This window comes from Strix aluco, chromosome 1 (genome assembly GCF_031877795.1).
Source record: "Strix aluco isolate bStrAlu1 chromosome 1, bStrAlu1.hap1, whole genome shotgun sequence".
NCBI lineage: Eukaryota > Metazoa > Chordata > Aves > Strigiformes > Strigidae > Strix > Strix aluco.
Genome location: NC_133931.1, coordinates 164,037,277 through 164,065,184, shown reverse-complemented (window position 1 = coordinate 164,065,184; position 27,908 = coordinate 164,037,277). Strand labels below are relative to the sequence as shown.

Below are 27,908 nucleotides of genomic sequence, written 5' to 3'. Positions count from 1 at the left end.
TTCTGTTAGCCAGGAAAAGATAAAGGGCGATAGGATGAAAAAGTGAACAAGAGAAAAAAACCACAGGGCACTGAATGCTTCCTGCATTGCTTTCCTCTAACTCCAAATGTTGCTTTTATGCTGTCTTGCTGCCTACCCCTTACCTTCCGCAGCGAATCCCGACTGCTCCAGCGGAGCCTGATACCAGCTCTGAGAACCGCAGTCGTGTGAGCTGAGCCTGCCCAGCCCCGCAGGCAGGGCAGTGCTGGAAGGTGGCACTGGGAAAACTAGTCTTCTCTCTTCCCAAGTAACTATATCCACTTTATAACCATGCCTTGCCTCAGGTTCTCAACAGCTACTTGCCCTTCTGAGCTTTAGAAGCAATTCCTTCCAAGCCAAGGAAAGCAGCTCAGTGCAAGAACAAGTGACAAAGAGTTTTACTGAAATCAACACAGAAATGGTCCTTTTTGGGTCCCAAAGTCCCTTCTGATCCTTGTCTGAGAATGAGAACACTGAAGACTGCTGTTGAAGAGTTATTCTTAACGAGAAAACTAAGGTAAGCAAAACACACATTGATAGCCAGGGACTCTTTCACACTGTCAACTTGGTCTCAGAGAAGACAGTTTATTCCTACATGGTCCTCTTAAAAGAAACTTGTCTGATTCAACATATATATGGGGAAAATGGACTGTACGATGAAGAAAAAGATTTTTTAACTTCTGATAACAAATTATTACATCAATGAATGATCTATTTTGTACCATTTTAGCTTCCGTAATGGAAATATACCATTTTATCTGTCATTTTTCTTTTAGGTCTGTTTTACCTGATGCTGTAACTTGGGCTTCCAAAAGACCAAAAAACTACTTTTTGAAGTTCTTCAATTAATAGAAAAGAATTTCAGTATGAGATTTGAAGGAATGCTTAAATCTACAAGACTTAGAAGAATGAAATTAAATTTTATATCAAATATATATACAAATCTATATATATCAGAATATATATATTATATGAATCAGAAAGGCTGTGACAGAAAATGTGGAAAGTAAGTATGCACATGTCCAACCCTTCTTCATAATGAAAAGCTTTAACTCTGGTGTATATATATATATGCCTTCCAAACTTTACCAAGTACCAATAAGCTGGAAAACTAAACCTACTGGAGCATGCAGATATAGACTTAACACAGAATGAGCTTCTTTCATTTGACCTTGTAGTGAACTGGGAAAAAAAACATTGGCAAGCCACTTCTGTCAGTAATGCTGTGGGTTTTCCCCTCCTATGGGCTGACAGATTAGCTTAGGACAGGGCAACAGCCCAGGCACAGACTCCAGCTCAGCTGAGCACCACACACTCAGCACTCTGGCCGCCTGTTTGCAGGTGCTGGGGCAGAAACAGCACGGATCCAAACCAAAATGCTATCCCCATGGCATACACAATGCACAGCCGGCTTACCTGGATTACACCCTGCACAGCTGAAGTAGAGTGCTCCACAATTTGTCAGCGACTTCCTTTGAAATAACGTCGCACAGGGGCAGCCCCTTGCAGGTGAGCAGGAGCTTTGGGTACCTGCACGTCCGGATGCTCACAGTCACCATCCCTCACCCTCAAGGGCCAGATCCTGGCCCTCATCCGTGGGCGAGACGCCCGACTGCCTGGAGCGAGTCTGCCTTCAGGCTCAGGTGGGACCTCGCCATGGCCTTGCAACCTCCACAGCAGCGCTGCTGCTCGGCACAGCACACACCAAAACAGGAGTGCAGCCACAGAGAAAGCCCGTGGCTTTGAGCGAGCTGGTACCCAGCTGCCAAGCGAGGTCAGAGCATGGACAGAGGCCCTCATGCACCCATCTCTGAACCCGACGCTGCACTGGCTCTTGGGGCAGTACAAAGGCTGCAGCTTCACATCCTGCTTCACCAAAGTTTGACAATACGGCTTTTGTGAACTTGCCCTTTTAATTTGTTCTGCCCAATAATTTGTACATGTCTTGTAATTAAACTCAACGTGTTTATTATCAATACCATATATGTTAGAGCTTCTCCTTTTAATTTCACTATAACCTAAGGAGACAACAATCATAACACAACCTACCTGATTTTATGATTGAAATAAACTGCACTACAAATCCATAAAAACAATGTATATAATTGAGATCAAGAGAGCAGTTTTTAAAATTTTATCCTTTTTTTAAATTGATAGTCATTAAAATATTTATTTAAAAGTGTCTCTTACTTGTATTTGCCTAACATTAGTATTTCTTAATACTAGAAGAGCAACAAGTTGCACAGGGACATCTACTGCTGGACCCAACAATACTTTAAGAACCACACACATTTCTACCTATTTCACAATGAACAGAAAAGCAGTTCAGTCGGTACAATGAACTGCTCCATCTTAAGAGTATGACAATAAGCTGCTGAATGGGAAACAAGTCAGAGAAATAACCCCATATAAGCAAATAAAAACAAGCAGTAAGAAACCCTGCTGCACGACAGAAAATATTTTGTAAAGTGAACAAAAAAAATCAAAAGCTAGGCAGAGAAAGATCCTATGTATATGTGGTATAAATATTCAATTAATAAAGTAAATTACCTCTCTCAGTTCTCCAATTCTGCGGAGTGCTTTATCCTGACTTTGACTCAGAATGGCCTTAAAAGAAGGAAGAATAAACATCAGGTATATTAAATGTAACTTTTATAAAGTATAAATAAATCCATAGAATTCTTTTCAGCAGAAGAATTAATGATCTGTATTTTTCTTTCAAGTCAAGCTCAATGTGTAAGTATTATCGTAAACTGCCAACTTGGCAGTCACCTGAACTCAGCTGATGCAATAAAAAAAGGCTGGAGTACAATAGCTTCACAGTTACTTTGACAAACTAATATTAGCTTATTCCTCAGAAGTTGCAGCTAAGGAGTCTTCTGTTATACACACACACATATACACAATGTATTGTGTAAACACACACACACAATATGCACTGAAAATTAAAGCTGTATTTGCCCTACACATTCTAAGAGGGTAAAAAGTAATGCTTACCTGTAGCTTCTTCTTCTCCCGCTGGATAACTTGATAAGCAGACACTAGCTAAAAAACAGAAATCAGGTATAACGACGATAATACATGCATTTATAGCTATCAAAATAAATTACTTAGTTTTATCCCTATCTGCATTTTCAAACTCTTCATTTGAGAAAGCTCTTCTGACACAAACATAGTTAAATTTTCTCAATGTTTCCTTCTTCCATTTATAAAATATCTCCAATGTCTTAAAAAAATAAAGCCTACATGTCAAAACAATAAGGTTATTCAGCATTCATGCACTGTTCTCCCTTCACTGAAAAGACCTCTAAGAAGAGCCATGCTTCAATACAGGCAGTCAAAAAACAACCGTATGACAAAGTTACATCCCAGACAGTTACCCTACAGAGATGTACATCTGTAAGGGTTCACATCCCAGAGAGCTTCAGTAAAATTAATTTTACAATGAGTATACGTTAAAAAATACACTTACAAATCTAGAAAAAAACCCAACTCTGTGTAATAATGAATGTTCTCATTCCATGTGCTTTGCATATACCCAGCAGACAAAGAAAGACTGGAAGTGGACACTATTTCTTATTGTAAGCAGACAAAAGGACTTCATGAGTAACTGCACAATTTAGTTTAATTAAAAATTTGATCACAATTGCCTAAGCTGTCCAAAGCTTAAGTAGCATAATGGCACTTGGAACTAGAATATGCTACTTCCAAATTGCTGAAAATTTAAAGGAAAACAAATCCAAAACACCAAGCCCAGAAATATTTAAGTCAAAAGGTACCTTTATTTTAAATAGCAATTTGAAGATTTTTCAGAGTTCAAAATTACTTTTAATTTCAAAGTCATACTTATTTTACATTTAAAAGAAAACTAAACCTACTATGGATGGTTTCCCTTACCATATTTTTGAGATGCTAACTTTGTATCCTACTTTAAGTGAGAAAAAAAATTTACATCTTAAATACTCATTATATATTGAAACTACATTCTTCCAAGCTCCGGCAAAACAATTCTTTCCAACTGACCTAAAGAAACCCACAAGCCTTTTTGATAGAGAAAATTAAGACTTGCTAGACAGACTACACTAAAAAAAAAAAAACCAACCAAAAAACCCACTAAAACAAACATACAAACTGAAGAATTTTCATTTTGGCAACATTGTTTACATAAACTTTTAAAAAAATTATCTTCTTATACTAGCTGGAAGAGAATGAAAGAATTAATGGGAGACAACAATTACTGAATTAATGGAAGAGAACTGTTTTTTCAGGCATATGTTGAATACTGTAATTACTGTATACATATTTTAGATTCCAGGGATTTTGACACTAATAGCCAAAAGGCTGCACAGGAATTTTTGTATTTGAGGGCAGCAAACACTTAAAGAACTGTAAAAGCCAGTGCAAATGTCATTTTAAATACAATACACACACATACTTAAAAAAAATAAAAAAATCCAACACCACCACTTGGAAACCTTTACTTTTCCCAACAATTTGAAAAATTAGTAGCAAAACTACTTATATCATTGGTTTTCACTAAAATAGCAAAATAAATAGTCCTTGAATTAATTCCTTTCCGGGAATACCTGGAAATTATGGGGAATAGAACCTACTTATTGAAAACAAAACGCTTGCCTATCGCATGTGCAGGAAATACACACTGTGCACTTCAATAACAAGTTCCAGAAGAAGAGTAAATTTGCTGTCATGCGAGTACAAGCCCTGCTCACCTCTGTACCGAACTCCACCCCTCGCTACAGGCTTTCAGCAGAAACCTTCACAGGCCTACTTTGTGTAAGTAACCACTAATTAATCTCTATTGCTGACAACATGGAATTATTTACAAACAAGAGAAGAAAAGGATTTCCGTGTTTTATTACCAGAAAAACATTTGACCTATCTAAATCAAATATAACTAGACTTACAATAATAACTTAACTTCCATGTTAGCTGTAAGTCGATCGATTTGCTCCAGATAGGAAAACAGAAAGATTATCCACTACTGCAGTATCTGTTAGCCTCATCTTTTTCCCCTCTCCACCCATGTAAGTCACTCACAACACTGCCTACCTCTGAGTATTTTCCTCTGTAGTTGCCCAAACTGCGCTCCATTCTGCGCAGTCGCTGCCGCATCTGCTCTTTGCTGAGGCTGTCCATATTTCTCAGAGGCTCTTCGGTTTCACTTTCCATGTCAGAAGTTGAGTCAAAGGTGGAACCAGCTGCATCCAAGTCCAGTCGATTCAATGAGTCTCTTGAAGAAGCTTGTATCAGGGACTCCTTAGAAGAAGAGCAGAACAGGGACTCTTTTACTGGGCTTCGAAACAAAGACTCCATGGAGGGGACTCGGAGCTGAAGCCTCTGGGCAAAAGACCGAGTGTCACTCAGCTGCAAAAATTCAAAGCAAATAATTACTTTTGCACTGCTTTTAGGCAGACACACATACTGAAGCCCAAGAAACAGACACCTGACCAGGGCAAAGGGACGACTGTTGCCTAACACATGCATGACACCAAATACCTACCACTCCCTTAGAAGAATCATCTTGTGCTGAGAAATTAAGCATGCATCTACCACTTGTGGGCAATTTCACATAGCAACTAAATCCAATAAGCTACACCTCTGGTTTAAACTTCTAAAATAATGTATTTCTGTGTAACCCCTTTAAAAAGTGAAGAACATGTAACTAAAATAGTCGCATTTACTGTTGTCCCAAATTTAAAAAAAAAAAAAAAAAATACTGACTCACTTCTTGATGTATTAAACAGAAGACTGTACTTATCTCAAAGACACAAAGATATCTTCCTATGATTAAGAGAAGAAATTTATTGCAAAAGTCTATGTACAAGTTAGTTCTAGCATGCCGTCTTAAACAGTCCTTTTCTTATTTTTATTTTATTTTAAATGGCTTTATGATTGTTACATAAAATGTAATTATTGATTTATGCAGTTAAAGTACTTACGCTGTTGTAAAGGAAAAGGTTTTGTGCTATGGTACCAGATACTGCCAGTGCTACAGAAGTGATTTGAAAACATTACTGCACAATGTTGCCCTCACAATCAAATGTTGGGATGCACGTACAAGGAGTCACAGCTAATTCCACTCCAGCAAGCTAAACTTTTTCTGAGACATATTAAAGAATGACCCCCACCTTTACCACTAGTGACAAATTTTTTTTAGCCTATCAGCTCTTTTTCTTCAGCTAGAAATTAGCTTTCTAGCCACGCAATATGCCCTCTCCTTTTGAAAGCGAGGTTAACACTCCGTATCCCATGCTGGCTCTGTCCCATGAGCAATGAGCCACACCTCCACACAAGCAGCCTGCAGCATGCCATCAGATACTGCTAACCTGTCCCTACAAAAAAAGCTCCACGCATCACTAGCAACACTTAATACCAGCTAATGGGATTACACACAAACAAAACACCCTAGTATCCTGACAGGCTACGTACTGGTCATCCCTACTCCAGAATGAAGATCTATATTGGGCACTTAAACCAACACAACACAAAGACAACACAGCAGTGAAGAAGGAAACAAATCCCCCATGTCCTCGCCGTACCTGTGGGGAGGCTTGTCCACTTCCATTGTTTTCTGTGGATCTAGGAAGTGGTTGTTTAGCTAAGGTCTACAGGAGGAAAAACAACTGTTAGAAGGAATAGACTGCCAGGACCGCAATTCACGCAATTCCTACAAACAGCACCTGTGCTTTTTCCTTGCTTGTGTTTTTAGTACTTTCTTTTGAACGTTTATTAAGATGTCTTCATGCAAACAAGCTAGTTTGTTAAATTCAAAACAGATTGCTGCAATATACAGAACTACAAAGCCGCTACGTGTGCACAGATTAGTATGAGACATCTGCAAATGCTGACATCTCCGATTAAATTATTCATAATGATTATTTATGTAACATTTATGCACAAATCAAAGAAACACTAAAAAGACAAAATGATAGCAGGAAAATATCTAATTTATGACCACTGTTGTTTACAGCCAACATAAGTAACAGTGGAATCACACCATCTTTCTCTGTTTAAGTACATTTTGGGGGGTGGAAGCTACCTGACAAAAAAGTGCTGGTAACAGACTGTTTAAGACTCCAAACAAGCACAGGAAGAAAATTAAACTTTCAGAAAAAATATCCTGTGCAAAACTTCACACATACACTCCTCTGAACTTCCAAACAAACAAAAAACCCCATCCACAATAGAAAATAATGCTCTTGGTTGTTTTGGGGTTTGGTTTTTTTTTAGAGTTCAAATATTCTGTTTCTAATCTGTCTATCCTGCTTTTCCTATGCCCTGTGTTCAGGTATTTTCTAACCTGTACAAAACCAGATGGTTTTCTGATACTTAAACCAGGTCAAACTGAAATAGCAAAACATGCTAGAAACCATCTTAGATATGAATTTTTTCCAAGAGAAGCAAAGCACAGAGATATATCGAACAAAGTAGGAGGAATTCAGAAGCTAAAAGCAGTGTAACTTTTAATTTTTAATCAAGATATACCCTGATAGTTATATGCAAGCTGTAAAATCTAAGGTTGGTATTTTAGTTGTATACGTATCATAATCATCCATGTAGCTGCTACATGATTACACCCACAGCTTCTACTCTGTGGATACACAGATAAGCATACATAAACATAAATGTAGAAGAGGAATGATTCAGTGTAAAAGGGCTTCAGAAATGTTTGACGGGGAGCAAACTTAAGGAAGTACAAAAATAACAGAGAAGAGAAAGAAATCTAGACAGTTAAGGAAGCCAGCGAAATGAGCAGTCACCCAGATTCAGACAGAGCGAAATGAGCACTAACCAGCCATACAAGAAGTCTGTTTGGATTTCGAAACTGCACTTCACCTGGCTTGAACAAAACCTGTATTCTGCTTCAGAGCACCGTCTTGTTGTGGCTGATTTATTCCTAGTGGATAAACTGCTCTTACTGGGTTTTAAACTAAAGCACTCCTACATTTTATTCTCGTCTCCATTACCTGTTCTTTTTCACTTCCTAACTGGAAAGCTAATAATAAGCTTATCTATCTTCTGCTTTATAATTTACAAAGCATCTACTGTGCTACTACTGGACAGAGGAAGACTAATATTTTGCCAAGAATTACAAACTAACTACAAACACTTCTTTCAAAAAATCACGTATTCTGATACCCATAAAAAGAATTAAAAGAAACTACGAAGGGTTTGTAAATCTAATTGACAAGAATAATTTAATAAAATTTAAGATCTAATTTTAAAACACAAGATTAAGTAGATTTATTAAATCTAATAAGGTGTTTATGAATATAAAAACCATGGATGCTGTTCTTTCCAGGAAGATCCTTAAAAAGCTGTCATTTAAGGATCTATGAAGATCCTTAAAAAAGCCATTTCAAAACTAAAACTCATGTCACCACTTTTAAAATTTTCCTATTAATTGTGATGACATCTTTGTATTCAATCTGTGCGAACAAAAGTAGAACCTGTATTTGGGATTACACTTTCTACTGACATAAATCATAAAAGGGATACCTGTGGTGGTTCAGCTTTTACATAAAAGATTAACAGCGTATCTAGAAGATGCAGTTCTAAGTCACTTTGCTCTAGGGCAAAGGGTCATATTCCAGTGTCCACACAGTGAAAGGTAAGCATGAATGGAAGTTGCTATATATAATAAGTACAGACTCAAGCAGCTTTGAAGAGCTTAAAAGCCCAAGCCTTTCATAAGCCTTAAGAGATGTTTCAGCAAAACTAGAATCACAGAGCACAGGCTGGCACTTTGAAAGTCTTAAAACCAACAGAGTTACATCAGGGTTTCTGGAAACCAGCAGAAGCCTTTCCTCCACGAACCCACAGAACATACATAACTATCTCCTCTATCCAATGAGAGCTATACTTCGAATCTCTACTAAAAAGGCTGCTTTTTGTTACTAAGATGTATAAACCAGAGCTTAATTTTAACTGGAGCACATCAGAGCATTCTAGTGACACTTGTGCTTCCTTACTTCCCTATTTCTGAAATGCAAACTAATTTTATTTATTTCTCAAAGGTATAAATAGGTTCCATAAGCCTAAAGAATGAAAGCTTAATGTTTACATTTAAAAACATTTTACTGTTCTCCCTCCTTCTCAGGTATTCCAAAGCTGAGTAAATTATCAAGGAAGGAAGGACAGCTTAGTACACATTTTCTTCCTTCATTTTCCTTTAATTTTTCTTTAAAAAAACCTGTCCATCCAAGCATATTTGAATTATTTTTTCATGCAACAAAACCCATGCAGCTTAGTTAGCAAGGAGTTTATACTAACTTCATCTATGCCAAAAAATCCACAACTACTGTCATTTCTCTATGATGCTCACTCTTGGATCACACACCACTTGCACACACACAGTTAAAATACTGTTTTAGCACAATTAATATGCATTTGTGTGTGCTGATGAAACTTTCCTTCTCCTGCATCTTTAGTTTACCCAGGTTTCCCAAACGTATATAATGGGTTTTTTAATATATATTTGTATATAATCAGCCCTCCTCTTCCCTATAAACTTCTAAATCATTGTTTTCTCCCCCCAAATTATTACCATGAGAGTACAGCTCTAGAGCCTTCTAGAGTACACTTCTAGAGCTCTACCAGTTTTACAGGTAATGTATCATTACTACACGTTGGTAACACATTAATGATAACTCTTACATAATAATTATGTATGCAGTCTTGTATATAAATATGCAAGTCAGTGATTCCTACCCCTGAAGTATATACTAAAAGATAATATAAAGACAACATTTGAGCATTCTCAAAAATATGTTTTTCTAAATGCAACTGTACTAGGGATATTCTCTAATTTAGTTGAAGAGAGCTCAAAACTGTTGAGTGCTGTAAGTTTAGAAAAGCTTAATTAAATTTGCAGTGAAACTTTAAGTAGTGATCACTGGACCTGGAATACGGTCAAAATAACTAGAACTGGAAAAAAAAAAAAATCTAGTAACTACAGATCTTGGCACAGTCTGAACGTCCTTTTTGCCCCCCATCAAAAAGCTCCATCTTGTGAACACCATGATTGAGCTAGTAATGAATCTGTGCTCTAAGGGCATGCTCTAAACAAGCATAACCCTTTACCACAAAGGAAGACTTTCCACAGATCATCTTTTTAATCACTGTTTCAGTCCAATCTTGCTTAGACTGAAAGAGGCAAGTCCAACACAACATGGGTGTGTTGTGCTAAGTGCATCTGCTTATCGAATTTCTATCTTGTTACAGCTTTCAGTGACTTCTCATTTTCAGCATCTTCATGAGCAGCAGAAAAGCACTTGCTAAACTAGAAAGCAAAGTAATCATGAAGCATGAGGATGAGCTGGGACTCTAAAAAACACTGTGTTTTGAATCCCTAAGGACTCAGGAGTGCATGCCTCTGAAGCATGTGGAAGATGCCATCCCAGTCCTGTGACAATAATAAGAATACATTTTTGTAGGTGTGTATGTTAGAAACTAGAAGCCTGCTTTCCTCCCTATGCCTGCTTCTTTTTCTCCATTCCTTGTTCTCTTCTCACTGAGCTTCACCACTTGTATACTATGAAAATAACATTTCCAGGCAAAGAAATATATATTTAAAATAAAATCTAATTATTAAATAAAGGACTATTTATCCTCACAATAATAGCTGCCAGGTTACCAACTAGAAGTAGCTGAATTTCAGTGTCTAGGTGAGATAATTATTTCCTGCTACCATTAGTAATAAATGACATTGTGAGGCTTTCACTGTACACAGCAAAAAGCACATAATTTTTAGACAAAAACAATCTCAATGTTTATCATATCCATTTATCTTGAAATACATACAGACATACATAAAAATGAAGAGGAAGACTTTCAATGGCATTAAGGAATTCTAAGCAACAAACACACAAACTTGTGCAGCAATTATTTAAAAGTTGTGTAGAGTATGGTTACCTGTATAACAGAAAACATGTTAATTTTTTATGTTACAATAAATTCACATCATACAGCACACCAGCCAGGAGCTATCAGGTACTACCTCTGTGAAATTTAGTGCAGGGTTAGCAACAGGGTAAAGATAGATGCCTTTGTGAGAACAAGCCACAAGCAACACTAGGTTTGCCTTCTAGTACAGTACGCTCCTTCCCCTGCTAAAGGCATCACTAAGAGGGGTGGGAGGACTCACCACACCGTCACTCTGTGGCTTAGGTTGTTTGGTGGGATCCAAAGCAAAGATAGTATACTCAGAGAGAAAAGCAGGTTCTGCTATCATCCCGGCTAGCAGCTGTCATTCAATGCAAAAAGTAGGAAAATAAATCAAGCAGTAAGGTAAAGAATGTTGCATGGTTTTACTCAATTTTCCCACACTATTAAAAACATTATAAAACAATACAGCAGTTTATGAGACAACAGATATTGATAAAGGCAGGACATAACCAGAAAATATGCATTAGATCATTTCAGAACAGTCAAAATACAGTTTTGATCATTTAGAAGTAAAGAAACACACAATTTAAAAAAAAGACCTTAGTTTAGCCAAAGATAAAGACAATGTTTCAGGCACTGATATTGTAATTTTTTCTGCAGATGACTTATCTTTGGATACCACTGAGCCTTCTTTGCTCTCAATTATGTGTGAAACACTCATTAGTCTAAAAATTCTATCGGTATTTTATCTATAAACAATATAAATTGCATGCTTTTTACTATCTTCTACTGTTCTTATACACTAGAATTCTAACTACATTAAAAAAGAACTTTCTCACAAAATTTTTCAAACTACTAGCAGACTATTTTGTAAAAACACAATTAACCATTTTATCAAGTTAGTATCAAAGAAGAGATTTAAATTCCTAGAGACAAAAACCATGAAGAGACTAGAATTTGAATTCAAACTGAACATACACATGTACTGTAAAGCAATCTAATGCTGTTAGGATGATGCAACAGATTTCAAAAATTATTTCTCTCATGAGTTTACTCACACACAAAAGTTCAAGGTTCAACTTTCTTATTGCCTGAGATTTCAGAACTGTGCTGTCTGCAGACTGAACTAAACACAACATGGTTTTTCTTTCTCATTATTTCAGAACCATTTTGTTTTGTTTCAAGTTACTAAATAGTATTTTTAGGAATGAAATCTATTACAACGTAAGTTAGAGTTTGATTTTTATTTTTTTTGTGAACATTACATGGACTCCAGTGCTCCAGCAGATGAATTACATAAACTCAAATTGAGAGAGGAAAAATATTTTCATGTGTAAGATCTGGAATGCTACAGGACTCGCAATTTGTGTCCACAAAACCCTTTCAGACAACGTATTAACTGCTTAATGTTCAGTGTCAGCCATACACAATAGCCTCTGAATGTCAGTACTGACTCCCTATGCCTTTTCTCTAATATATCTATGCTGAAAAAACCCAAATAATTACTGAAAAACCTGAGTAACTGAGACCTAAATTACCAATCCTGCAGAAAACAATGCAAAATAAATGTGCTTTTATTGCCTCCTATTTGATTCACTATACTATATACATACATATACACACATACACACACACACACACACCCTTTGTACAAATATCCATTGCTGGAGAATCCTGCTAGTTATGTCAGAAGACCTTCTAGAGCTACAAAAGGAAAGCAGCTTAGTTTCATGGTCAAAAAAGAACCAAAACCAAACACTACAAAATTGTGAACTGTCTTTATAGACACTGTATCTGCAGAACACTAATCCTAGCATTTATGCCCAACTTTTACTTCTCAGATTGCTAAATACAGTGGCAATTAATTTTGACTCCTATTATTCAGCTGCCCTTGTCATAGCATTCCCAAAGCTGGCACGGGCAAGCGCTCCAGTAGTTTAATTGATTTGCCAAGAACTAGCTAGGTCCAAGAAATTCATGTGAAACTTCTCACTTTTAAGCTACTACAAACACAAGCTGCTAACAAAAGAGATGCTCCCATTTCTCCTGCTCCCAATCTTCTTTCCCCCCAGCCTGGACACACTTGCCCAGTGCATCCACTGTGGTCACATGCTGAGTTTGGTCAGACTGGTCACCAATCCCTCTCAGCCTGTCAGAAGTATAATTCCTAAGAGTAAGCTGTGTTAAAGTTCCTGCTATATATTTATTCAAGAGTGTAAAAACCACTTAAGTTTCTTTTCTCATCTGAGCTTTCAGGGAAGTTGACAAGTGTTAATGTTTCCAGAAAATCTTTGTTAAGTGGCAATGGTTGTAGAAGCTCATAGCCTTGTCTGTGCTATGCATTTTGTACATGTACTTCTGGAAAGGGTACATGCCAGAAAAAGAAATGGCAAATACTATGTACACACAAGTGTACAAGCATACAGCAGCAGTACTACAAGCAAGCCTGATGGCCTTGAGAATTAGAAGCATGCAAATTCTCAACCACAAATAAAATTATGAAATCTTGAAGACAAAAATTACTTTGTATGTTTAGAGAAGACCAGTTAAGATGATGAAACACAGTTTGCAAAGACTTCATACATGGATTGTGGCAAATATTAACCAAAAGATTATGAATGTTTTCAACATGTACCATATACTATCTTCAGCTTAAGTCACTTTTAAAAACAGGACTGTCAAGAACTTCAGGAATCACAGATGATTCAAATTATCTCTTCATAGTAATGGTATGCTAATATTTGCTTCTCAAAGATTAAATTGTGCCATTTCATCATAGTATTATTTTATTTAATCCTAATTCCATTAAATAGTATACCAAGCAATTTGCATTAAAAAGAATTCCTACTTAATCTCTAAGAAGTCAGTATTCTTCACCCGAAATAAAAAAAAAAAAAAATTGGACTGTCAGTATGTTCAGCATCCATGAATTGTTATATTGTTGATCAACCTCAGAAGTCCACAACCATGTCAGTGCAGCCAAGTTCTAACAGGAGGCTTAGACAGTAAGTCTTTCACAAAACAGTAACTACAAAACCCAAAACTTACAGGTAAGATAACCAAGAGCTTTAAACAATGGAAAGAGTTAATTTTAAAAATTCACTCAAACTACCTGGTAGGCAAGTGATAGGGGGTGTCTGTAACTCCTTTTTAGCAAGATCAGAAGATGCAAGCTATTCACAGCCTAAAATATGCCAATCTACATTACTAACTGTTACAGTTTTGAGAAAAAGCAAGAAAAAAGCTTAGAGATATAAATTGATGCAGCACTGCTTGAGTCTGCAGACATACAACACCAGGGTCTCTACCACAACTAATAGTTTCCCCAAACAACAGAACGTGATTAACAGTATTGTTGAGTGTCACAGATGTTAGTCAGAACCCTGATGCAAGAACACCACTACATCATCTCAGCTTCACCCTACTGTTCCTTGAGTAAAGGCAAGCACAAAAGGGAAGGAGCCAACCCTACAATGAAGAAGGGCAGAAGGCAACAATACTGAGGCAGAACAGTAATCACTATCAAAATGAAATCACAAAATATTTCCTCTCCAGTAGTCAAGACAAGTTTCACACTTCAAATAGCTACCAAAGACAGAATATACTCAGTCATGTTCCAAGAGTGGTATTTCCTTAGCACTTTAGAACCAGCTGTATCTTCTCATCAGTGAGTTCATCCTGTTCTCAGATGTTGGGTGCCCAACAATGAAAATACTTAAGTACCTGCTCACAGTATTTTTGTTACTCCAGCAGCTCATTACCTGCTACGTTTTTATGCCTAAATTATAGGCAGAGCTGTCTAATACATCCTGTAATTACACTACCTAATGCTTTCCAATATATACATGTGTTTTTATCTGCACTTTTTAATTTTTTTAATCAACCATTCAGTATGGCTTTAAAACTAACTGTCTAGTTAACTTGGAGGGAGGAAGGGTATTAAAAGTCACTAAAAATTATTCACCTATGCCTGGAAAAAAGGCAAGAAACAACCTGCCAGTCTGCCAAAATTAAACAGATACAAACATTTCCACAATGGATTCTTGCACTTCAGTATCTGGCCTAAAACCACTTTGAATTACCTTAGCAGCTTCAGAAACAATAAACATATATGGTGCTATACTGTCTAATGCATCACTAGCACATTAGTGCTATGCCAGTAACATGATCAATAAAACCAGACAAGCAGGGAATCCAACTGGGCTGAAGCATACTGGAAACAGAATGTGCAGGGATGTAAATAATCCTTTAACTAACCTTCTCTAATCCTCTGAATGCCATCAAATCACACTTGAAGCTTGCTATAGAAATTCTACTAATATCTTCCAACATTCTGTTTTAAACATGCTCCAGGGTAAATGAACTCTCTAACTCATACTGACCTTAATCTCAGGCACCAAATCAAGGCTATGATACTGCTGGTCTTTAGTCACAATATTTAACTCTTTTTTTGTAAGTAAAATCTTACTAACCAACAAACATTTCTATCTTGGAAAGAAAGTTACAAATGAGGTAAATTATGTGATGAAGCCAGACACCAGATGACGCTTTGTTTCCTTCAGTATTACCAAAAAATACGTATTTTTAAAATAACCTTTGTATTTCCAAAATTCTGAACCGTTTTTGTAGCCCTCAAGTTTGGCCTAAGTTAAGCAACCTTACTTGTTCTTTATGGACTTTCTGAACTCCAGAACCAACTGTGTTCACATTATTCTTGCTATTCCTCCTTCCTCTGAAGAATTACAATGCTCAAATCTTCCTTTGCTAAGATTCTGATGAGTGGGGAGCAAAGGCCAACATACATGCGATCCCCAGATCAAAGGGACATGATGTGAAACAAAAACCAGAATTTGACAGGGATTAAAGTTTCACCCAAGTCTCATTGCTCTGGAGATGGCAGTAGTTGAATCAATGCATGTTATATATATATAATAAGTTTGCCAAAGGCAGTCATTATTCCCTTTCAGGAAAAAAAAAAAAAAAAAAAAAAAAAAAAGAATCAGTGGTTCCAAATTTCAGATTACCCTGTTATCAAGCAAATTTGAAAATTCATACATTTTGTTAGCAAAGTACATAATGGTGTATGTGCATCTGTAGTATGTTAATGCTTAAAAGCTTCTATAATGCATGTGGACAGTTTGGCTATGTTGTATACAAGCACAGTAAGACAGAGGAAAAGGGATCAGACTATAAGGTTGTCTGAGACAAGCCGGTATTTGCTCATCTAGTTCAAGGAGCTGGGGGATGTCAGCTATCAGGCCAAAGGTTTAGTTTCAACTCTTACTGATGAGTAACCTATTCCTCACAGTAAAATGAATAAATAAATACGTTTGGTTATTTGCCCAAGTTGGGGAATGCCAGAAAAAAGTTGTGAATAATTCAGTAATTTGCTGATTTACACAAATATTTATTTATAGAAGGTTTGTGCAATTTGGAACATAACCTCTTATACCTCATCACTACTGTGATCAGGGAATAGAAAAAACTGAAAGAAGAGCTGAAAGTTGAAGGTTTCTCTCTGCAATTAAAAAAAGCCCCAGAATCTAAGAGTACAGAACTGCATTTTCAGAAAGAGGTAGTACAGAAATCAAAATACAACTCTTCTCTGGTTTGTTTTTCATTCTGATGAGCAATCTAAAGATCCTGGTATACACATCAGGAGTTGTAAAATCCAGGCTTCAGATATAAACTAGGTTATACAGCCTCCAAAATTTAGTTTTAAATTTGCAGGTCAGAAAGGAAAAAAGATAATAGACATATCTGAACCACTACCATCTTTGCATGGCAGTGTCTATTTAGAAGTACTGCAAATTAAGTGTATGAATACAGGAAAGATGCAGCATAAACAAAACATTTCAATTAGTTTAAAAACACAGTCATCATATAGCACTAAAGTGAGACTGAAAAGTACCTTGGCTAGTTTATCTTTAGCTCTAGGAAGAGCTATATATATTGTGCTCTGCTGTCACTTCCATAACACTCATGAGGATGTGAGTGATATTTGGATCTGCATGACCGGTAGGTCATCCACAGCAAGCTATCAGCTGTTTGCTCTCAGTTCATGGCTCCAAAGTAGCTTTGTTATCCTCTGCAGGTGGGCCTGACTTGTAAATAAGTATATTATAGAACAAAAGAAAATTTTGAACTTCTAGGAACTATACTGAATGTGATTGAACGGAATTTGAAGTGAAATACATCAAGAGTCAATGCAGTAACAGTTTGAAAACCAAACCCTATCCTTCCCTAGAAAAGACTGGAAGCACCAAGTAAGCATTCAGGGCTGTTTCAAATGGCACCGAGACCAACCCAGAAAGCATCTGCTACGTAAATTGTCTGAAGAAGTTCTATGTCATATTTTATGGGCTACTTGCAAGAACAGAATACAGAACTAGGCAAACTTCTGCTTTTTTCTTATACACGAAAAAAATTATGAGCTTCTCTGTAACACTGCCTCTGGAGATCCACAACTCCATTAAAATAGAAGCTGAAGAAGAAAGTGGGCCAGAAAAAGAAACCCACCTAGTATTTCATGAATGGAGCATACATTAAACTGAGAATGTTTTGGAATTTTGAAAAATAAAAAAATATCGCAGAATATAAAGCAAGAATGTTTGCTTGTATGTTATATAATTCTTTGATCAGACTAATGCTGCCATTTACAACTGTAATTCACTCTGAACTTTCTATTCTAAAAATATTCTGATTTTAATTCAAAGCTTTCACATGCAATACTTGCAACTTTGATATTACAGCACTAAAAATCCAAATACTTGATCTGTTAAAGACGTACTAACACATAATAGGCCAGAGGGAGCACAGAGAACGTACAAAAGAATATTCCTTAGCTTTCTGTACCAAAAGGGTTAGCATTTATTCATGTACCGCAAGAACATTGTAGCATATGATACTCTTCAAACACCAAACATTTCAATGTATTAAATGTCACCCAACTTTAATTCATTGTAATGCCACTGTCACTGACACCTGTACATAAAATACCTGCCTGATCAAATGAGAACACTGCAAAAAATTCCCCCCAAAAGACATAATGCATTCATATAATCAGGACATATATTTTCAGAGATAGTACGTAATATCTGCATCTTTTTTAAGCATAGTAATACTGCTGCTGAACGGAATTTTATGAAAATCTAATCCAACAAACAATTTTCAAAGCTGATTTGCTTTTAATCATTCTGTTAACATTCATGAGAAATATCTGGAGGAAGGAGATTTCATGTCTTGATCATTCAAATTTATCTTGATTTTAGTAAAATTTTCCATTTAATGTAAAACCGGTCCTTAGAAACCAAAAGAAGATTTTCATTCCCTTGGCAGCTTCACTACTTTCTGAATTTTCAATTACAGGATATGTTTCACAAATGAAATTCTCATAGCAGCTCCCTAAGCCCAGGGACAGCTGTAAATCTCATGTCACTTCAGTACCCTGTTTCCATTCTTAATCTTATTTCTCCTTCTGCCTCTCTGATCACTCCAGCGCAACCACTGTATTTAGACCATAATGTTCTTCCAACTTAACTTGACATGTCCTGTGGGGAATCCTTTGCTGCTTCTGTTTGTCTGGAAAAGCAGTATGAAAAAACAGCCTGCTGGGGGTGGGGGGTGGGGGTGTAGGTGTGCAACATAAGTCTAATGCGCTACAAGACGAAACGTAGTTCTCCATAGAAATGACAAACACTACAGAAAGCATTGATACAAACAGGTGACACACCAGTAGCATTCAACATCATTTGGAAATGTATTAATTTTTTAAATAAGTTACCCAAATTGTGAGGAGAGCTAGTATTTTTCACCAAATCAATTGATAAAACTGAAAGAGAAGAAAAGCCTTCAGGCTCACAAACTTTTTTCAGATCTGGAATAAAAGCAGGCATCCTCAAAACCAAAAATAAGGAAAAGTATTCTGCCTTTCACTCAATGTGTGAGTTACACTATTTGAGCTGAAAAGCAGTTGGTAGTTGTATAATAAAAGGGATGAGGAGTGTCACCACTTGATCTTTCCCTTTATTATTTCCCACTGAAAAGAGAGAGGAAAATTTCTTCCTTTTGTGTAGGCAGGGCCAAGTTAATGACAGACAAGAGCAGTAAATCAGCCACACAGAGGAAAAATCACTGTTTCACAGCTTCAGTGTTTCATATTCCACCAAGCTTCTGCTGCTTAAAAGGTCTGAAAACCTTGGCCAAATCTCTAGCACATTCTAGAATGGATATATGTAAATTTTAAAATAAAAAAAAAGGGGAGAGGGCAATCTTTATGTTTGCACTGGTTACTGATGACATCAACTCTTGGCACCAACTCATTCCTTCTAGGCCACAGTGATAGTTCTCATGCAGCAATATGCCACATCAGTACTCTGCATTAAGAACAGAAACGCTGGTTGTTTTTCCTGAAAAAAAAAAAAAACAACCTAAAAACCAGCAAACTCTCCTTACTGAAACACTTAATAATTTAGCTGGGTGACACTGCTTGCTGACATTATGGAGCATCAGTTAACAGAAAACCTCTCTCTAGGGTCAGAGTGAAGTCATTACATACATACACATATAAAAACAGCAGAGGAAAAAAGCATTTATTAGAAAATTCAATACTGCATTTCCAAAATACAAAACAAAATCATGAGGTACTCTTCCTTTCATCATTGCAGGAAGCAAACCACCGAAGTGTAATAAATTGTAGCATTCATAATCGAATTTAAGACAAATTTCAGGTGTAACTGATCATCTCCTCAAGAAAACGTGGTGTTAAAAATTAAAGGGGATTGTTCCACTGGAAGAAAACACATCTTTTTTGTAGCAAAACCCAGCAACTGAATTTTCTGGTTGGGAACTCAATGTTTCCTCTGACAGAGTTTACAGAATCACAGAAGTTCCCTGCTTTACCCCACCAGCCTATTTTCACATACTCTAAATCAGGGCTTTTTTTGCTTGTTTTTCTTTTTTAATCAAGCCACTGACAAAAAGCCATAGTACTCAATATTAAAAAAGATGAGTGCAGATTAACTCCTCTGGTTCCTCTACTACGCAAGTCATGGTTACCCATCATCCTGACAGTGATTTTAACGATATGTTATGATTGATAATTTAGACTCAGTTCGGTTTGTTCAGGGGTTTTTTTTCACATTTTATAATGATTATTGGTATGGTTAGAAACATTCACCACGGCTCAGTTTAAGCCTTCAGGCTCATCCACCTCAAGTTACCTGGGCAGTTAACTGGATTCCCCCAACTTTTCAACCAAAAGAGGCATAAAAAACAAAGTTAGTCTCTCTGAATGTAACTTCTGTCCTGCTACCTTGTTGAGTTCAGTTCAGAGGTAAGATTTTTAAGACCTGAAGACAGACTTAAAAGGTTTCCTATTCCGGGGGTCAACCACTACAGCTTAAAGGTCTGTTTTACTAATATTAAACACTTCATTATTTAACCTAAAAATTAGACTATTCGTACCTATAAATGCACAGAAAATAGTGAGATTGAGGAATGAAAAAAAAGTTAATCAAGGAAAAAAAGTTGGGGTTTTTTTTTTGTGAAGTTAAAGAACACAGAAAAATGGTTCTCAACTGACCTCTTCGTCTGATGTTGAAGTGCCGTCATCACTCTGATCTGCGGATGTCCTCCTTCTGCTGTGAGTTGCAGAAAGGAATTCAGTAGGGACCTACACAGAGATCACATATATCCAGAATAATATTAATTGCAGAACTAATTATTCCATATCATAATTTACTTCAACAGTTACTAACTGTAACATCTCAGTAAAGTCTAGTCTAGATGTTCCTTTTAAAGATAACAAGCAGCTCCACGTACTGTCTGTGGAAAGTTCTATCTTACTACAAAGTCTCCAGAGCAGACTACATCATGCACCACCCACAAGAGCATGTAACAAAATCAGTTATTTCGATTATTTCTGGCCATGGTCCTTTTACACCAGATTTGAAACACAAGCCTCCTAATACTTTAGGAACATAGTACAGTTGCTTAAGGTTTAAAAGTTTTGCAAACCGACAGGGATTGAAGTATTTACATATGGAATACCATCTGATTCCTTTAAGAAATTAAAAAAAACCAAACAACCCTGACGAAAGAAGAAAAAAACCCCCACTTATAAAATTGAATCTAAACAAAGGGCAGAAGAAAGTGATACTTTTTATGTTAATATGAACTTGTTCCTGTCAGCACTGAACATCTCTTCAAACAAATTTCACGTCATGCTGAGCGAGGTTGCAACAAGCCACATCAACCCAACTCAAACATAATTTGCCAGCCTCATACTTCAAAATTCAAGCTTTTATGTACAAAGAAACTAATTAGCAAGATCTCTCATTAGGTATATTGTACAATATAAGCAGAATGAACAAAGTGTGGCAAAAAAAAAAAAAAGACCCTAAATCCCTTAACACTTAGTCACAGAACCATCACTGAGGTTGCATACCTAAAATCTGCCTTGCAAAATGCCTGTCTCACAAGACAGAGTTGGATGTTCTAAAACATGATTGACAAGGGTATCAGACCACTGAAATGATATTACCAAAAAAGACAGGGTTTTGGAGCATTACGCTCACTTTATAGCCTAAATCTATGGGTACGTTTTGTAAAATTTGGATACTAATGAATTAACTCCAGCATCATACAAAACATAAGATTATTCCAAAATCAGTCATAGTGTCCTGGTTTAGCTAGGATAGGGTTAAGTTTCCCCAGCAGTAGGGGGGAAGCTCTAGCCGGGTTATTCATATACCATGCTGACAAGAGCGCAGGAGAGTCGGTGAAGGCGCGTGTGTTATGCAATCTCTCTGCTCTCACTGCTGTATCGGTAGATATCTTGCTCTGTTCATTGTTATTACTGTTGTTGTTTGTTGTGTTGCTGTTGTACTGTTGTATTAAACCTCTCCTTATCTCAGCCCCCAGGCTTTGTATTTCACTCCTTTTGTGGGGGAGGGGCAGCAGCCACATGGTCTCAGACCCCAGCAAGGACTAAACCACCACACATAGTTACAGGTCTGACCAAGTAGACCCAATATTCCCACTTGAAAGTACAACTAAAAAGTAAAACCCCTCAACTAGTACCAAATAACCATTCACCATGAAAGCTCTATGTCCTGCTGAAAAATTTCACACCAAACAATACAAAAGCATTCATACGGTTTGAAAAACAATGACGATCTATTCATACCAACAGCCTACTCTCTTTATTCCTACTCCCTAACCTTACACTAGTGATTTAAAAGAGAGAGCTTCTGGCACTCACCATATAGGAGAAAACATATTTCCAGCAGTCCATCATCGCTTTGCTATTGTTTAGGAGTATGAATATATCTCTTCACTCTGCCCTTAGCAGTCCTCCACTACTGCCTCAGACTGCTCGTCAATTTGCAGCTGAGCAGCACTAAGCTCTGCAGCAGTCACCAATGTGATGTCACAGAACAGAAGAGTTCCACTGGAAGGGACCCACAACAACCATCTAGTCTGACTGCCTGACCACTTCAGGGGCGACCAAAGTTACAGCATGGTATTAAGGGCGTTGTCCTGGGGCATCGACCACCCCTCCAGGAAGCCTGTTCCAGGGTTTGACCACTCTCCCAGTAAAGAAAAGTTTCCTCATGTCAAGTGCAAACCTTCCCTGACAACACAGCTTTGAGCCACTCCCATGCATCCTGGAGATGGTTACCAGGGAGAAGAACTCAGCACCCCGCTCTGCTCTTCCCCTCCCCAGGAAGCTGCAGAGAGCAGCGAGGTCACCCCTCAGCCTCCTCCTCTCCAAACCAGACAAACCCAGGAACCTCAGCCACTCCTCACAGGACATGCCTGCAGCCCCTTCACCAGCTTTGGTGCCCTTCTCTGGACACATTCAAGTACCTTCACGTCCTTTTTTAAGTTATGGGGCCCAGAACCACAGACAATACTCAAGGTGAGGCTGCACCAGCACTAAATACAGGGGGATAATCCCCTCTTTTGCCCGGCTGGTTATGCTGTGTTTGATGCACCCCAGGGTGCGGTTTGCCCTCTTGGCTGCCAGGGCACAACTGCTGACTCCTGACGAGCCTCCTGTCAACCAGCACCCCCAGACCCCTTCCTGCGGGGCTGCTCTCCAGCCACTCCTCTCCCAGTTTAGACTTGTGCCCAGAGTTACTCTGTCCCAGCTGCAGAATCCAGCATCTCTCCTTGTGCAATTCCAACCACTGATGATTGCCGAATGCTCCAATCTATCCAGATCCCTCTGCAAGGCCTCTTGTCCCTCGAGAGAGTCAACAGCACCTCCCAGTTTAGTATCACCAGCAAACTTACTACCCGTGCATTCAACTCCTGCCTCCAGATCACTGATAGACATATTGAACAGAGCTGGTCCTAGAATTGAGCCCCGAGGAACAACGCTGGTGGCTGGTCACCAGCCAGATGTAGCCCCATTCACTGGAACCCTCTGAGCTGCTCAGCCAGTTCTTCACCCAGAGCACCATGTATCTGCTCATCCCACAGCTGCACAACTTGTCCAGAAGGATGCTGAGAGGGACAGTATCAAAAGCCTTATTAACACCCAGGAAAACAACATCCACCAGTGGGTGACCTTATTGTAGAAGGATATTAAGTTAAACAGGACTCTCCCTTTGTGAGCCCATGCTGAGTGTTCTTTAAATGCCTTTCAGTAGCACCCAGTATGATCTCCTCCACAATTTTTTGAGGTCCTGAGGTTAGACTAACAGGTCTAGTTCCCTGGGTCCTCCCTCACGCCCTTCCTGTAAAGTGGAATAGCCTTGTCTAGCTTCCAGTCTGCAGGGACATCCCCAGCCTCCCAAGATAATTGAGAGGGGTCCTGCTGTAACATCCACTAGCACCTTCAGAACACCAGGATGAACATCCAACTGACACAAGATGTCCCTTACAACTTCAGTGTCCACTAATGGAAAGTCACTGCTCCCAGAGTCATGGTCCTCTGACTCAGGGGACCAGGCAGCCCAAGGTCTATCAGTATTATTCAAAAGTAAGACAAAAAACACACTTAATGTCTCTGCTCTTTCTTCATCCCTATTTGTCAGGTGAACATCTTCAACAAGTATTGGTCCAAGAGACACCTGGAATTGCAATAGCTTTTTTTTTTTTTTTTAACTCCATGTCAGTATGGAGCATGTCAGATGTGTTCTTTGGCCTGTGAGGGGCAGAGCACAGGTATTCTCAACCTGACAGATGACATCAGTTAGCTAACCATTCATATGAAAGTTGTAGGCCTAAAGGCCTCCTCAGAAAAAGTGTTACACTTGAGAAATTTTACCTCCAGATTTAATCAGTCTTAGGTCAGTAAATTTAGTCTCGGGCACTACAAACCCAAGTACAAATAACAAGTTCTAGGTCTCAAAGCAGAAGATATGAATAGAGCAGAGAGGGTATGGTGAGCCAAGTCTGTCTACACAGGGTACAGGAACAAAAAGAGCAAAAATGAATGCAAACAAAAGTCTCATAAAACTAAGAAATGTTAAGTGTTTGGAAAATCTGGTTTGAAAATGTCTCGATGGCAAGTAGCTGATAATATGTACGATGACAGAGTACCCTATAAGTGGAATGCATTTTCAGGACCTGAATTACTAAAAGCAAGGTAACAAGACTCCAGTACATTTTACAGGCTTCAAAATCTTCCCACTCCTTCCTCATTTACAGAATCTGTTTTCAAATGAGATGAGGAGTAGCAGACTAGACTATTTTACTTTTAAGATCAAATTTAACTCCAATTTCCCTCTAGTGTTACTTGGGAGCAACTGAAGAATAAGCAATACTGCAAGACAACTATTTTACACAAAAATAAAAATCTGTTCTCACCTTCTGCTTCTGCCTTTCCGTTCATGTCAACTCTTGAGTTATATCATCTACTCAGTCCACAGTATAGTGGACTAGGTGAAAGTATCATTTATCGTAAGCTCTTGTATTAGGTTTCATGAAATTTGTCAATGTTAATTTTAACAGCCAAATAAATACTGCAACATATTATGCTGTTGGGTGCAAGTGTGCACTCAGGCCCAAACTTATTCATGAGGCTGACTTTCAGCAAGTACTGACCCTTTAACACATGCACTGAGTATCCCTGAACTAAGTGGGTTACAATATTGTGTGCAAGATATCATAATCTAGCTGCTGCTTATTGAAAACAGCAACCTCTGCAGCTCAATCCCTTTACACTGCACCAAAAGTTCACGACGTACACAAATTCAGGACAGCACTCTAAACTGTCACTGAAAAAAACATACTTAACTTCACTAACTAGAGAAGACCCAGAGTTAACAACTATGAAAGGGCTTAAAATAAAACAAGCTACATAAAGCTTTACAGTAGATCCATTTCCAAAAATACTGCCCGTATTCAACAAACGAGTGATTTAAAAAATACTACATAGCCGAACGTCAGCAGTTTTGAAACCATGGTCTAATACTGAGACTATGCAGTGTCAGATCTCCCAGCAGTTCAAATTACATTCAGATCAAGCCCAGGCAACTGATCACGTATTTGTAAAATTAACCAAATTATCTGTCTATAGCTTAACATTTACATGATACCGAGTTTATCCCAGTTTTATTCTTTTAGACTCCAGGATGCAAAGGATACTTAACCCAGCAAAAATCCAAAGAGACACAGGCAGACGTTATCTTTTTCAGCACTGAGTTTGCCAATGCAAAGTTAACTTGCCAAAGTCCTTCTACCCAAATTTGAAACGGTAGAAAGAGTTTATTCTGTTTCGACACATGCATGAAATCATCACGACAGTTTTTTGGCCACTGTCACTTTCAGAGATACTCTGCACCCAGGTCATATCTAATGTGCATTATTATCATTTAACGACAGTAGTTTCTAGAATCCAACATTAATCATAATTTTGCGAAAGTACAGATAGAAAAAAATGGCCAACTGAATTATGACCAAAAAAAAAACAACCAGCCCTGCTCTCAGCTTTATACTTGATTCTCAATTTTTCCACAGTTAAAAACAGCAAGAATAAGGTTAAAGTAAGCAGACCCGTCCTCTAAACGATGGAAACAGAAATGACTTACAAGAATTTAAAGAACAAACATTATGACAAGAGGAAAACATAACTGGGGATCTCAATGCTGGACTGTTACACAGCGCACATGAAAATGTCATTCCTTTCAATGCTGAAGAAGAAACCCACTTCTGTTTCAGTCAGTTTGATGTTCAAGCACGAGACGGCTTTTACCTTCCTCCGAAAGACAGCCTTTGTAGAGCGGCCGAAGAGAAAAGCAGCCCCGGGAGCCCCTGGAGAGAGAGGCTTCCAGGACAGGAGGCAGCTCGGTAACATCAAACTTGGCTCTCCAAGTTACAGCGAAGCCGCCCGGCGCTGCCAGGGAGCGGGGGCGCGGCGCTCGCCAGCCCGCCCGCCCCACAGCCCCCCTCGGCCGGCCACCACACGAAGGACATCGAGGCTTCCCCTGCGCGACCCCCGCGACCTCCCCCCGCGGCCGGGACGGCGGGACCGGCCCGACCCGGTGCCGGCGGACGCCGAGGCCTTCCCGGACGAAGCGCTGCCCTGCCCCGCCGGGCTGTGAGGCCACCGCCGCCAGCCGGACACTACAAAGCCCAGTCCCGGCGCCCCACAAGGACCCGGTGGACACCCCCCGCCTCCTCCCCACGGCTGCCGGTACCTGCGGGGGGAGGGGGGCTGCGCGCCCCCCCGCCCCGCGCGGCGGCGCCTGCTCCTCGCTGATCTTCTGCTTCAGCTTCTTGAACATGGTGGCGGGAGGGGGGGCGGGGGGCGACTCCCCGACCGGTCAGGCAGAGCCTCCCGCAGCGCGGGTGGGGGGGACGGACGGGGGGTGGTGTTGGGGGGACGGAGCCCCGCTCGCCCCGGAGGAGCCGCCGCCGCCTGGGTCCCCCCCGCCGCGGAGCAGGTGAACGCCGCGGCTGCTGCGCCTGCGCAGCCAACGTGGAGCCTGGCGATCGGGACCGTACGGGGCTCGACGAGGCACAAACTTCCCCGCGGTCCGCCCGGCGCCATTCCTCTCCCCACCTCGGGGGCGGCCGCCAGCGGCGCCCTGCCCGGCCGGGACTGGGCTCCGGGATCGCGGCGGGGTGGTGCCGCCTCCCCCCCTCCCTCCGTCCGTCCCTGCCGGCGGCTGCGGGGCGGGAGCGGCGCCGTGCTGGGCAGAGCGCGGGCAGGGGCCGGGCAGCACCCGCCGGCGGCCGAGTCGCCGCTTCTCTGTCAGGGGGGAGAAGGAGAAGCGGAGCGGCCAGAACCGCCGGAACCGTGTGATCCGCTGCCTGAAACCTCGGCACCAGCGGGGGGAGCAGCCGGGCTCTCCTGCGCCCCACGAAGGGAGAAGGTGCGCCCCAACCTGCCCCTCCCGCTCCGGGCAGGGGCGAGCTCCCCCCGCGCCCGGGGGGGGGGCGATCGGCTCCCGCCGCTGGGGGTTTTTCCGCCGTTTGCTTCCGTAGAAGACGGCTGGATACGTAATTGCTAAAAAAAAAAAACCACCTTTCCGTCTCGGGGGGTACGGCAAATCCGCGCAAAGACTCGGTTTGCCAGTGCTAGTAATAGGGGTTTGTAAGCGCTTGGGTGACGCGAGTCCCGCTGCGATTGTCACAGTTTAGTGCACAAGGTTTCACAAGCTCGTTATCACAAGGTAATTAATTCTCTTACTCCAGCCTTCGGCTTGTGAAAGCTTCTGGCTGCAAAATGCTTGAAAGCTGCTTTTTGAAACTGTGTGAAAACCTGCCTGCTAAGAAAATCACATGTTGACCTGAAACCTTTTGAGTACTATTTGTAAACATGGAGTACTCTGCACGTTGTTTACAAACAGAGTACCGATAGAGGGGGAAAAGGCAGCGTTTGCCACCGTGGTTGTTATTACCTCTTTAAAACTGGGGGTGGGGGGTGGGTGTAATGTTCTTGGCCACATTAGGTTAAAACCTATGGCTTTAGAGGCCCTGGGTGAGGTTTGCGGCCCGGTCCGTGCAGATGCCGCGAGCTGTCG

At 39.7% G+C, this 27,908-nt stretch overlaps 1 protein-coding gene across 20 annotated transcripts in view; it reads right to left on the bottom strand.

Annotated features, from left to right (window-relative positions):
* Positions 1-27,908, bottom strand: part of GOLGA4 (golgin A4) — a 79,240-nt gene that overhangs the window by 42,381 nt on the left and 8,951 nt on the right. For 10 of the 20 annotated variants that reach the window (XM_074843665.1, XM_074843636.1, XM_074843626.1 and 7 more), the window contains 6 exons: positions 20,510-20,599; positions 11,186-11,284; positions 6,579-6,644; positions 5,089-5,403; positions 3,016-3,063; positions 2,569-2,625 (listed from right to left, as the gene is read on the bottom strand). In XM_074843665.1, coding sequence (XP_074699766.1) covers positions 2,569-2,625; positions 3,016-3,063; positions 5,089-5,403; positions 6,579-6,644; positions 11,186-11,284; positions 20,510-20,599 — 675 coding nt within the window. Of the gene's footprint in view, positions 1-2,568; positions 2,626-3,015; positions 3,064-5,088; positions 5,404-6,578; positions 6,645-11,185; positions 11,285-20,509; positions 20,600-22,189; positions 24,885-26,134; positions 26,529-26,579; positions 26,886-27,908 lie in introns of those variants that run through there. The other 10 variants (XM_074843723.1, XM_074843703.1, XM_074843754.1 and 7 more) reach the window with 10 other exon arrangements.